Here is a 13895-nt window from a genome sequence, read left to right as displayed (position 1 = left end):
TTCCAGCCTCTGATTTTCACTCTGTACATGTCTTTACTTTTTAGATCTGTTTCTTATATACAACAGACTGTTGGATCTTGTTTTTTTATTCATTCTCTTGAGATACAGCTTGGCTAACGAATAGAGAGTTGATATAATGGATAGAAAGCTGGCCTCAGAGTCAGGATGATTGGGAATCATGTCTCATCCCTAACATCCACTGGCAATGTGATCCTGGGCAAGTAATAATCCCTCAGTGCCACTAGGCAACTCCCTAAGGTTATAAATTGCATATCTGCATTGCTAGGGGAAGCTTTCAGCGGAAACTCTAGACCAATGAAAGTGCCAAGTTAGATTTTTAAAATCTTTTAAAATCTTTTTAGTCATTCTTTTCACATTAACATAAAATAATGGATCATTCAATCCACTCAAATTTAATGTCATAGTTGATAGACATGGGTTTTCCTCCATTTCTTTATTTTTTTATCTCTTTTCTCTTTTAAATGAGTAATTTGTTGTTGCAGTTAGTTTTTCTTAAATTTTTTTGATGTTATTCAATTCCCACAGGCTCTTCCTTTCCTTCCCCCACTCATATTTGTTTTCCCTATCTCCAGTTCTCTGAATTTACTTAAATAGTTTGTTTTCCTTTTTTTTTACTTATTTAGTAATCTATTTCCCCCTCTTTTTCCCTTTCTCTTTTCTTACCTGCTTAAGTGATTATTTCAAAGTCTTCCCTCGCTTCTTCCTTTCCAACCTCACATTTTAAGTAAATTTATTTTATGACATTCTTTCCCAAGACATTTTCCTTCATTTTTTTCTTCATTATTTTTCTTCTTTGATCTTTCTTTTCTGATTTATATGCTACGTCCTTATTTTTTCCTTCTTTATGTGCTCTACCTTGAGGTTAATGCTTCTAAAGTACCAGGTTAGAGGCCCTTCTTCTAACCAATTTCTGTTATTACCTTTGTGGGACTTATTCTGTTCTTTTTTTCTGCTGTGTCTCCTTCTTAGAAATATGAATTTATAGGAGAAGCAATGACAGATAGAAATAGTGCTGTATGATAGGAGTTGTCTATCCTCTGTCCAAATCATGAAGCCTGGCCCAACCTCTTGCCCTGACCTATTTGGAGATTTGTATGTTACTAGTTTCCCACTACGTGTACTGAGTTAATTCTTTTCTTAAAAAGTAGCAAAACATTCTTGAGACTTAATTGGCTCAGAGGATCAAAATAGGCTCTGGCCCCTGATATAATTTCCTGATCACCTGAGTACAAAAATGCCACAAAGAACTCTGGCTGCTCCCATGCAGCAAAGAGGCATGGAGAATACACTTAACTAAACCAAGGCTATGGCCTCACTGAATATTCTTTCCCTGCTCTGAATGTGCTTACCATTTTGTGACTAGGCAAACCTTCTTTTGTTAGCCATTAGTGTTTTATTTTATTCCAGACCAAATCAAGTCCCTGGTGTGAGCCAGCCTTGGCCTGCTATGTCTGTAATTCTACTTTTGGTTCTATGTCCCTCTCATTATTTGGGGTACTATTTTTCCCTAATACCTCACACATCCATTCTCCTTAGTAGAGTGTTACCCATAGAGACATAACACTCTGAGAGAAGGCCTTTTCTCTCACCAGACTGCCATTCCTTGAGGTCTTCTCTCTCACTATACATACACATCTTCGATTCCTTACTCTCACCTCATTTATTCAATCCATTGCTAAATTTTGGTGGTTTTACCTTCAAAACTGGTCCCACCACTTCCTGAAAAATGGAGAGAAAAGATATGGAAGCAGTTTTTCTATTCATGGGCTCCAGAATCACTGTAGATGGCAAATGCAGCCATGAAATTAAAAGATGCTTTCTCCTTAGAAGGAAAGCTGTGGCAAATGTGGACAGCATACTTACAAGCAGAGATGATCTTGCTGACAAAGGTCTGTATAGTCAAAGCTGTGAATTTTCTAGTAGCAATGTAAGGCCATGAGAGTTGGAGTGTAAGTAAGGAAAGCCGAGTATCATAGAATTGATGTTTTTGAATTATGGTATTGACGAAGACTTTTGAAAGTCCCTTAGACAGCAAGGAGATCAAACCAGTCAGTACTTAAAGAGATTGATTCAACCTTTTCATTGCAAGTCAAATATTGGAGCTGAAGCTTAAGTACTGTGGCCACATGATAAGCAGATGGGACTCATTGGAAAAGACTTTGATATTGGGCAAGATTGAAGACAAATGAGGACAGCAGAGGATGAGATGGATAGCCAATGTCATGGAAGCAGTGAACATGAGTTTGGACAGACTTTGGAAGACGGTGGAGGATAGAAGGGTCTGGAGTTCTGTGATCCATAGAGTAATAAAGAATTAGATATGATGGAAAGACTCAAAAACAACAAACTTCAAAAGATCTCTTTTATACATTTCCTTCTCTCCACTCACACAACCACACCCTAGGCCAGGCCCTTGTCATCTCTCACCTACAATAAGGCTTCTCTACCTCAAGCCTCTCCCCACTACAACAGTGATTTTCCTAAAGTATAAGTCTAACTATCACCCCCCCCCCTTGTCAAATTCCTTTTTTGGCATTTAGAACTCTTTATATCCTGAATAAATAATATAATAGGTCATTTACCAGAATGAATGACTGAAAAAGGTATTTATTATATTATTAATATGTTCCAAGCACTGTGTCAAGTGCTAGGAATTCAAAAGCAAACACTGTCCTTGACCTCAAGAAGCTTACGTTTTAATGGGGGAAACAAAATGAAAAGGGGAGTGGTCACCAGGTAGGGACACTTTGGTCCAGGAAATAGTGGTCATGGTTAAGTGGGGCAATAGAGAAGTAGATTGACACCCCTAACGAGCTATGGCTGAGTTTATTTGATCACAGCTCCAAAACTGGGAGGAAAAGAAAGGTAGTACCTTGGTAAATTGGTTGGTGAAGCTATTCAGAAGACGGCTAGAGAATAAGAGATGTGAAGCATAGTTGAGACTTTCCTTTTAAAAAAAATAGTAGGTCAATTGAAGTAGTCACTACTTAGGACAATAGGTTTCTACAGGGGAAGGGGGGAAGTTCCTCCAGGACACAGTCTCTCTATGGGCAGCAAAGGTGGTTGGAGATTGTAGAAATAGCCAGAGAGCAAGGATTAAGGGTTACAGAGCAGCAGTGAGGATCCAGCTGAGTATAAATAGCATGAATTTGGGCTTGAACTAGTCAGCCTAGTTTCATGACTTTTGTCATAAGTATCTGGAAGCGTGGGAACTATAGTAGAAACTTAGAAGATAGGAGTAGAGCAAAATGTCAAGGGGCTGAAGGAATCTAGAGTCCTAACCAGAGCATCTTTATGAAAACTAGCCAAGGAGTCTAGGCTTAGTATGGAGACAATCAAAGCCAGAAGGGAGCTAATGGACTGAGAGAATAAGGGAGGTCCAGGAACCAGAGGCCATAATGAGGACAAAGACGAGGATCCATACATGTGAGGGAGCAGACCAGAAAAAAAGTAAAGAGATTGTGGCCACAGATGGGAATTTCACATTTAAACATTTTGGCTTAATCTTTTTGACTATGGCACCATTTTGAGATGCAGATATGTTATATGAGCTGAGTCTTAAGAAGAGATTCCTGTCCAGAGTCCTCAGGGTATTACTTCCTTATTAATTCACTTAAAATAGCCATGCAATTGAGAGGAAAGCCCCTTTTCCAGGACTGGTCAGATGTATTGGTCAGAACATTAATAAAGGATTAAAATCTGTTTTGATTTCATAGATTTTCTCTATTTCTTTCCCCCTCTATTGCTCCCTAGGAAATACACTACCTTTTCTCTTTTTGCTCCTTAAATTATATACAGTCAGGTTTCTCTCACGTGTGTGCTTTATTGTGGTAAATGACATCAGCAATTAGCTTTCCGCTTTTTTGTTTCTCAGGATCTCTGTTTCTGGGCTTTGTCCCCATCGACTTTGTGCCCAAACATATATTGGTTTCATGTTCACTGTGTGGTGTCAGGAACTACATTCATGCCCATGAGAATTACATCAGACAGCATGCAAGAGGGAGACAGGGAAAGTCCCTGCTGACTCTGTCCCACTGAGAGACCAATTGGAAGAAGATGAAGTCGACCAGGTTATTATTGAAAGAGATTTTGAAGAAAGAGGAACACAGGAGTGTTTTTGACTTGAGAGTCTACCTCCACTGGCTCTTGCAGGGGAGCTGGCATGAAAGTGCAATGGAGAGAGAGAGAGAGAGAGTCTAGAATTCAGTCTAGGAACCCAGGACCTGGGTTCTAGTCCCAGCTTTGCCACCAAATAGCAATGTGACCTTTAGCATATGACTTGAGCTTTCTGGCCCTCAGTGTTACCATCGGTAGTATAAATAGCTGGATTAACGTTCTTCTAAGTTCACCTTTTAACTCTGACAGGCTGTCATTGGATGGTATGTATTTGTAGAGATGATAACATCCGAGAAGGTACTTTGCTTTGTTTGTTGTGAAATCAGGCTCAGAGTATTCTCTGTAGGGACTCTATGCCCATCATGGTGCTCTCCAAAAGACTGAGCTGGTCTTAGTACCAATGTATAATGCACAAATCATTATTTATAAATAAATCATTGTTTATAAATCATTATACTAAGGATCATGCAGTAGAAGTGAATATTCTCTTGATACACGTAATTTTATATATATATATATATATATGTGTGTATATATATATGTGTGTACATATATATATATATATATATGTGTGTGTGTGTGTATATATATATATGTGTGTACATATATATATATATATATATGTGTGTGTATATATATATATGTGTGTACATATATATATATATATATATATATATATATATATATATATATATATATTGCATATATACACACCAGTTAGCCATAAATATACTGTCTTGTTTGGGACAATATTTCAGTGGTTCTTTAAAGTGTTTCTTCTGCCTTCCTTGCTTTCAGTTGCCCCATCTCAGTAACATCTGCTTGTGGAGGAGACAGAAGGGGGAAACAAGAAACCCTTCTATTGTTTCTATTTTGGACATGGAATCATAGAATTGTTTGAGTCAGAGGCAACCTTATAGGCTTAAACATACTAAAACCTCCATCTGTATTTATAGCATGAAGAAACCATCACAAAGAGTTGGATATCACTGAAAAATGACTAAAGAACAAGATACACACACACGTGCATATATATGTGTGTGTGTGTGCATGTGTGTATGTGTATATATATATTCTTATATGTACCTATACATAACATGTTCTCTTCGCCATTGGATTGTATGCTCCTTGAGGACAGGAGTTGTTTTTGTCTTTCTTCCTGGCACATAGTAGGCATTTAAGAGATGCTTGCTGGCTGATTGGTGATCAGATTACTGGTGGTCCTGAGCATTTATCAGCTGGGTAAATGGCAAGATCCAGGAGTCTTTAAATTATATTGGCAAGTCCCATGACAATTCCTTTGGCTCTGGAAGTATATAGCAGGGCATATGGTAAGATTCCACAAAGGATTCTAAATAGAATGTAAACTCCTCAAGGGTAGGGACTATTTATTTTTGTCTACAAATCCCATTACCTTACATAAACCTGGTATTTAATAAATGTTTGCTGGATTGAATTGTTGTATTTCAAGATCACTTCCAGCTCTGACAATCTGTTATTTAAGCTTATGACTCTTGGTGTTCATTAAGGTCCGTAGTGGCCATCAGTGATGCATGCTGCGGTGGAAGTAACTTCTCCATCTAGGTCTGTTTTTCAAAGTGCTGTGAGGTCATAGTGCCACTTTAGCCAATATTAAACTCATATTGATACTTCTCATTCCCAACCTTCCACCACACCAGTCACCACAAAACAATTGTGTTTCTCACTAAGTTGCAAAGAAAGCATAAAGTACACACATATTTCAAGGAATCAAGGCATAGCCCTTCAAGGAATTATTTGCCTCTTGGTCCAATACACAGTCTCTGTTCTGACCTGCAAGTTTTCTACAGCAATAACTGAACCTGAAATTTTGTTACTTGATGAATGCATTTCCAATACATTTAGCAAGTGTCTTTCCCAATCCCTGTCCCTGCCCTATCTCCTTTACTAAGCAGAATACATAAAAGGTCCTATGTATAAATTGGAATTCAGAAAAATAGGAGATAACAGCTAACTTTTCCATAGGGCTTCAATACTTGTAAATAACTGTATGTACCTTATCTCATTTGAGTCTCACAACATCCCTGTATTGCATGTACTATAGATTTAATGGTTCCCATTTTAAAGATATTGAAATTGAGCCTCAGAGAAGCTAACTGATCTGCCCATGCCTATATAGCTAGTACCAGAAGTGGTGTCTGCACCTAGGGCTTTTTGACTCCAAGTATAATACACCATCTATGATGCCATGCTACCCCTCCTGTAGCAGCTCATCTTCTCCTTCTTTGTTATGTATAACAAAGAAGGGAACATATAAAACATATTACAATGTACATAGAAGTTATTGGATAAGTTACTAGATTCTACCCCCATCCAAATGCTTTTAACAGTCTTTTATCTGAGGGGAAATATGTTACCCTTTTATTTACATCTTGTGCATAATGCAGAAATATCTATACTTTCCTTACTTATAATAATTATAGTAATATGACTGACATTACACAGTATTTAAATGTTTGCAAGCATTTTGCATGTATAATTTCACGAGTCTCACAACAGTCCTAAAACTTGACAGGCATTATAATCCCCATTTTACAGATTAGGAAACTGAAACTCAGAGGTTCAATGATTTCCCCATGATCACATAGCGAGTAAATGTCAAAGCTAGAGTTTAAACGTGTCTTTCTGACTTGACACAAAGTGCCATACTGCCTCTCTTGTACCAACTCACGCTTCCTGTGCTGTTTATAGCAATGAAGTAGCAAGGGAATTAAATGATTGTTTACTCAACAGCATGATTCAGTGATGGTTCATCACTCCTATACATGCTGGCCTCCTAGCTACTGCTGACAATAAATTCATGCTGGTGAGAAGTCCGTTCAGCTGTTCTTGGGACCTGAGAGCCTTGAATCACTCCATTTGGATCTTTCCTGTTGCTCCTGTGCAGTTTATAACAAAATAAAATTATTCCATGTCAAACTTTTTTTGGATCATTTCCTACCTTGGTTTTTGGAGGGCAAAAAAAGAGTGACATCTTGAATGTTTGAGCACTGGCACTCAGAATTCCCACTGTTTCCTAAGAAACTCATTAGCTGTTCCTATTGGAAGGAATTGCAGTACCCCATTTTAAGTTACCTTTTTTTGCAGTTTGATCTCCAGAAAATGATGCCATTTTATTTTTTAAGACATTAGATGCTCTAAGACAGCAGCTATCCCAATGGGCTTTTTGTTTTGTTCAGCAGACATGATTGTATTTCCCAGGGAGTTCTCCAGTCTTTTCCAGTTTGTGTGGTACACCCATTCTAGCTTCACATTTATAATTAGCCAAGGATCGTGGGTCCTTTGTTTGTAACCTGAGGTTCCTTTTTCTTAGAAAGGTATCAGTACTACTATATACTCACTTTGTATTTACTTTTCTGTGTACATGTTGTTTCACCATATAACATAAAGCCGTTTCAGGGAAGGGACTGTTTCATTTTTATCTTTGTATCTCCTGCTCCTAATAGAATGCCTTACACACAGTAGGAAGGGGGGGAATATTTACACATTAAGTGCCGGCTGTATGTCAGGTACTGCGCTAAGTTCCTTACCAATTTTATCCCATTTGATCTTTACAACAACCCTGGGAGGTATGTGTTACTATTATTATTATCATTTCTATTTTACAGTTGATAAAATTGAGGCAGATATAAGATAAGCAAGTTGTCCAGAGTCACGTAGCTAGTAAATATAAGGTCAAATTTTAATTCAGGTCTTTCTGACTCTAGCTGCAGAGCTCTATTTACTACGTTACATAGCGGCCACTTAGTAAATACTCGTGGGATGAATTAATATTATGTCATTAGACTTCAACACTTTTGTTGATTATATAACTGAACACACCTAGATGAGAGACAATAGATTTTAAAAGCTGATTGTCATATTGAATGAATGAAATTACAGGCACTATTGAGTGCCTACTGTGTGTAAAGTAAATGAACTCTGAACATACTAATATAAAAACTTAGCATTTCCTGCTTTCAAACAGCTCACGTTCCAATAGAAAAAGACGACTTTTATAAGAGATTTCAGTTACAAGTCAGATGGAAAGGCCCATATCTTTAACATGCATTTTCAAAACAGGTGGTGAGACATGTTCCTTAATGTTATTTCCATCAAGCTTTTCCTAGTCTTTGCCATCTGTCGTTCACCTTCCATCTTCTGTTCCATGGCTGATATTGAACTATTTGATGACTGATCAATTCCAGGAACTTTCTTTTCTAGGTTTTCGATTGCTGAATAGGTCAATGAATCAGTTACTCAGTAAACATTTGTTAAACTCCTGCTATCTTCCAGGCAGTGTGCTAAGTGTTGTGGGTACAAAAGAAAGAAAGACCATCATTATCTTCTAGGAGCTTACAATATACTGGAGGAGTGGGGCCTACAACATATAGAGAGAAAGTCATTAGGTCATATCTCCACAAGTGTGGCTTCAGTGGACTATGGCTGCTTCGACCAAAGTAGAAGTAGTGTTCTGGGGAATGCTTCTGATGCAAGGATTCTTCATCTTATATCTTAAGTACTTACTTGGCAGTTGGTTTGTTTCTAGTATTAATGGTAGCATGGATGATGTGGGCAGCTCTCAAGAAGGGTTATTTCCTTCAGTGATGACTGCAAAGGACAAACCCTTAGTAGGAAACAGGATAATTATTCTGTTTTTCTTGGTCATCCAGTACATGGCAAAAGCAGCCAGGGGAATTTTGATTCCTGTTTCCTCAAAAATTATAAAGATATGGAGCACTAAGTCCCAAAGTTTTACAACTCAGCTCCAGCATTGAATGATAGTAAATGTCAGCTATTATTATCAGTAATAAATTATTTCAGTCACCAGAGCAATTGAAAAAGGAAGACCAGTAGGGCTTTCCCCTACAGGCATTTACATACATACATACACACACACACACACACACACACACACACACACATATATGATCCCCATATAAGACCATTACCTTTTCATAGAGCAAACCTCTGTTCCATGGCTGTAGACTTTGTCCCTATGCCTACTTTTCTCTTGTACTAACCATCATGCTCCTGCCCTGCCCCTTGGGTCTTTGCTCCTCAGGGGTGCTACTTAATAAGCTCAATGTCATTCTTAACACTTCACATTCACTCATGTCCTATGTCCAATTTTTTGTCAATTGTTTTTCTTCTACCCTTATAGCATTTCATAGCATTTTTCCTCTACATCTCCTTGTCTTCATTTCTACAGCCACCATCCTTGTAAAGGTAATCACCTTTAGGATATCAACTCTCACCTGGAGTACAGATTTCTAATTGATCTCCTAGCCTTAAATCTCTCCCCATTTTTGATCCGTCTTTGACCCATTAACTACCAAAGTGATTTTCTTAAAGTATAGGAGTGACCAAATCACTTCCACTGTTCAATAAATTTCAGTGGCTTCTTATTATCTCCAGGATCAAATAGAATATGTCACTTAAGACTCTCACCTGACCTCTTCCTACCTTTACAGTTTTCTTATATTTCATCCCTCCCTATGCATTCTTTGATCTATTATCTTATGTGCTGTTCGTCCCATATGACGCTCCATCTCCCAGCATTACACTTTTATGTTGACTTTTCCCCATACCTGCAATGCTCTTTCTCCCAACACTCAAATATTTTTTCTTGTTTCTTTTAAGACTAAGTTCTAGCACCACCTCTCCTAAGAGCTTTTCCAAATCCCCTCATATGCCAGTTACCTTCCATCTACTCTATATGTAGACATATATATGTATATGTATATATGTATGTACATAATATGTGTGTATCTCCATTAGAAAGTAAGCTCCTTGAAGTTTGGAATTGATTTTTCTTTGAATCTCCAGTGCTTTGCCCAGCATTTGGGACATGAAAAGTACTTAATAGTTATTTGTTCCTTGATTGATAAAGGGAATCAGGCAATAGAGTTTGGATAGTTCACTATATCCCCCTTCTCTGGTTCACAACTTAGCATAGCAAATGGAATGCTACAGTTTGGACTTGGGAAGACGTGGGTTCAAATCTCACGTCTGACACTAGCCTCGGGGCTATTGGTGTCACTTAAATTCTCCAATCCTCAGATAGCTAAGTAAGCTGTAGACAGATTACTATCTGCATTGAAGAAAGTTCTCAAACCCTTGAAAGCACCAGTCCTTGATATTTGACAATGCTCTCCTCAAAGATCTAAGGAAAAAGAACTATCTTTGACTACAAAAAGAATTACAGTTTAAATGCCTTCACCCCATGAAATCTAAAAAAAATTTTCATGCCCACCAAGTCACTGACATCCCTACCATGATGCTTTTTTAAGTCTTGGCAAGAGCAGATTTGAGCTGTCGTCTTGGAAACATATTGACAACTTTATAAGAAAACTAAGGAACAGCTAGGTGGTATATGGATAGAGTGCTGGGCCTGGATTCAGGAAAATTTATCTTCCTGAATACAAATCTGACCTCAGACACTAGTTGTGTGACCTTACGCAAGTCACTTAACCCTGTTTACTTCAATTCTTTATCTGTAAAATGAACTGGAGAAGGCAATGGCAAACCACTCCAGCATATCTGTCAAGAAAACTTCAAATGGGATCATGAAGATTCTTTGGTGAAAAACACCAAAAGAGCCCACTGTGCAACTGGAAGATTCTGTAGGAGGTTTTTAATACCTCTCAGTGTTTTTGTGGCCAACTCATGAATAATTTTTCTAGGTTCATGAATGTGGCAACTATTTGTACGTAAAATCTATGTCTTTACCTGAGAACACAGTATTTTTGAGTTAGTTCTCCCCTCTTTAATTATGTCCATGACATTTCAATTACTTCAATTCCCCAGTGCCTCAAAGCCTCTTATATCAGGCCTGTTTGTGTAGTGGTTATGAGATATTATTCTGACTTATCTTCTCTCCAATAGTGATGCCCTATTATGTTTTGTCTTTGTCCTTGGAACAGAGCAGAACAGATATAATGATCCTGATTTAACTATGGTTTAGCAATTTAAAGAAGAGATTGGTTTCTCTAGGATCTATCTTGTTCTTGCTTTCTTAAAACTTAAGTAGTTTGCATTTCAGAATTTAGGCACTTTATTGTCTCATAGGGTTCTTCTTACATTGTACAGAACCAATGAAGTTCTTGAATTCAGTTGCAGAATTATAATTTGCTTGAGTTCAGTCTTTCATTAATATATATTTATGCCTGTTATATGTTATATGTGTATATATGTATTTTTATATGTTTGTGTTTGTATGTATTTATTTTTGTGTACATACACACACATACATCACTGTTCCTCTTATCACTGTTACCCTATAGTGGTTGAAATTGGACATTGACCATAAATCATCCAAATAGTGGGACTTTAAGCAAGGCTTTTCCAAGTAATAAGATCTCTCTTTTCCAGATAGCACCAACTGGCAGAATGTTCTTTACACAGATTGAACTTCAAATATGTAAAAATCTCAATGAGAAAATTTTCAGTGTTTTTTTCTGTTTCCTTAATTATAAAAGGGAATATGGCTCCATGGTTAGGGAGCTAGACTGTAAGCCAAAAAAGCCTGGGTTAAAGACTCTCTCCTTTTCCCCTATCTGACATAAAATAGCTAAATGACCCTGGGCAAGTCACTTAACTTTCCAGTGTTTGAGGCAACTCTCCAGGAGAAAGTTAATCTGCATTGGTTGAGGGAGTCTTGTTACCCAAGAGACCTCTATACCAATACAATCATAGATTTAGGACCTTTACTTTCTCCTGTTATCCTGATAAGAGCCCAGAACATGATGGTTTTTTCCTAAAAGGAATCTTCTTTGGGTCAAGAACAAGAGTGACCGGTATTTGCAGGATAATTCTGTGATGGATTGTTTTTATTGTTTGAGTGCTTATTGTCTGATTTGGAAAGTAGAACTTATATGTTACATTCTTTATATAAGAAGAGTGCCTTTGTGGGTGAATATGTCTTGATGGCATTCAAACTGATATTAATTTCTCTGCCTGTGACCATCTTTCCTTTCCTCAAAGCAGTAAATCTTAGTTACAGTATCTTTAAAAAACTAGAAATAGGATTAATTTTCTTGTATTTTATTTTTGTTTAGAAAGCCAAGCTTGGCCCTGCTGGTAACAAGGTGATCAGTCCCTCAGATGACAGAAAATCCAATATACCATCCAACAATCTTGACAGAGTCAAACTCACAGACTTTAATTTTCTCATGGTCTTGGGGAAGGGTAGTTTTGGAAAGGTAAGTGTTCTGTAGGTTTCTAAATGTAAATGAGAACAGAAAGAAAAAAATGGTTAAACAACATTTCTTCCATTTTCCTCAAAATAGAAAAGTATACTTTCAAGATGTAAAAGGATATGCAAGTTTATAGCACAAAAAAAATATATACAAGGCTAAAGCCCATTTTGCTTAGTATCCTAAACATTTCCTAGAATATTACCTAATTTAATTGTTTAACAGCATTTCCAAAGAAATCCATCTAATTCAGTTTCATTTCCCATCACTTTCAAGCAATTTTAACAGCCAAATGAATTTGTAATAATATTGTTAAGTTGTCTTCAATCAGAGTTTTCTCTTTGTCGCCTCTCAAGAATAAGTAAAAAGTTAAAAAAAAAAACCTATTCCTTTATGGAAGATGCATCAGAAAAGTCCCCAATTTATGGATAATATTCCAGGTACAAGAGCAAATCAGAGGGAAAACATGCTGTAATTAGTGAGTTATCAAGTGATTATAATAAAGAGTTAAGAGAGAGCTCTGATTCTTTGAGGTCCAAGTTGCAATGTTCCATTGGAAGACGATCCATTCCTTAGGTTCATAAATGTTATAACTCTATACACTTTCACTTGACAGCCTTATCAACGTTCACAGGTTTAATGATCACTTCTATAAAGATGATTCCCAAGACTAGTCTCCCTTCTCACCTAATGCTGTACATCTCCAACTGCTATTAGATATTTTGAATTTGATCTCCAGTAGATATCTCAGATTCAACATGTATAAAACTGAACTCATTATATTTTCCCCAACACCCACTCTCATTTTGAACTTCTCTCTTTCTGGTGAGAACACCACCACCCTTCTAGTTACTCAGCTTTGCAACCTTGAATTATTCCTTAATTTCTCACTCTCTCTAATCTGCAGCAGTGTGGCTTAGGAGAGAGGACCCTGGACTTGGAGTTAGGAAATCCTGAATTCAAATCCCACGATAGGTCCTACTTCCCAGATGTGTGACCCATTTAACTGAGGAAGGCTGCTTACAGAGAGTAGGATTTTAGCTGAGACTTGAAGGATGTCTGACAAGTCAGGAAGCAGAGACAAGGAGAGCATTCCAAACATAGGGGACAAGCAGTGCAAACGCAAATGTAATGTTGTGTATGAGGAAGTGCAAGGAGGACAGCATCATTGAATTGTAGAGGACATAGAATGAAGTAAGGCATAGGAACACTGAGAAGATATGAAAGTGTCAGGTTAGAACTTTTATAAGACAAATAGGGTTTTAGATTTGATCTTGAAGATGATAAGGATTATCTGAGCAACAGTTTCCTCATCTATAAAAAGAGAAGGTTGGATTAGATGACTGTCCCTTCTACTCTCCCTTCCAACTCTGTGTCTGTGATCTAGTTATCAGTGTTCCATCTCCATTTGGGAATCTCTATAATTCCAGAAAAATTCTTCTTCTCCATATATCAACATATTTATCGGAGGCCACATTCTTTCAGTGGCAATCAGATTTTTAAGAAATAAAAATGTCCAGGTTGGTTATTTTGGAGTGGATA

At 37.4% G+C, this 13895-nt stretch overlaps 1 protein-coding gene across 1 annotated transcript in view; it reads left to right on the top strand.

Annotated features, from left to right (window-relative positions):
• The window catches only part of PRKCA (protein kinase C alpha), a 484269-nt gene that overhangs the window by 412653 nt on the left and 57721 nt on the right, over positions 1 to 13895 (top strand). The window contains exon 9 of the mRNA XM_072645482.1: positions 12216 to 12359. Within this exon, the coding sequence (XP_072501583.1) occupies positions 12216 to 12359 (144 nt within the window). The remainder of the gene's footprint in view (positions 1 to 12215; positions 12360 to 13895) is intronic.

The sequence above is a fragment of the Notamacropus eugenii genome, chromosome 2, assembly GCF_028372415.1.
Source record: "Notamacropus eugenii isolate mMacEug1 chromosome 2, mMacEug1.pri_v2, whole genome shotgun sequence".
NCBI lineage: Eukaryota > Metazoa > Chordata > Mammalia > Diprotodontia > Macropodidae > Notamacropus > Notamacropus eugenii.
Note: the sequence above shows the minus strand (reverse complement) of the source record. Positions and strands in the feature narration are given on the sequence as shown.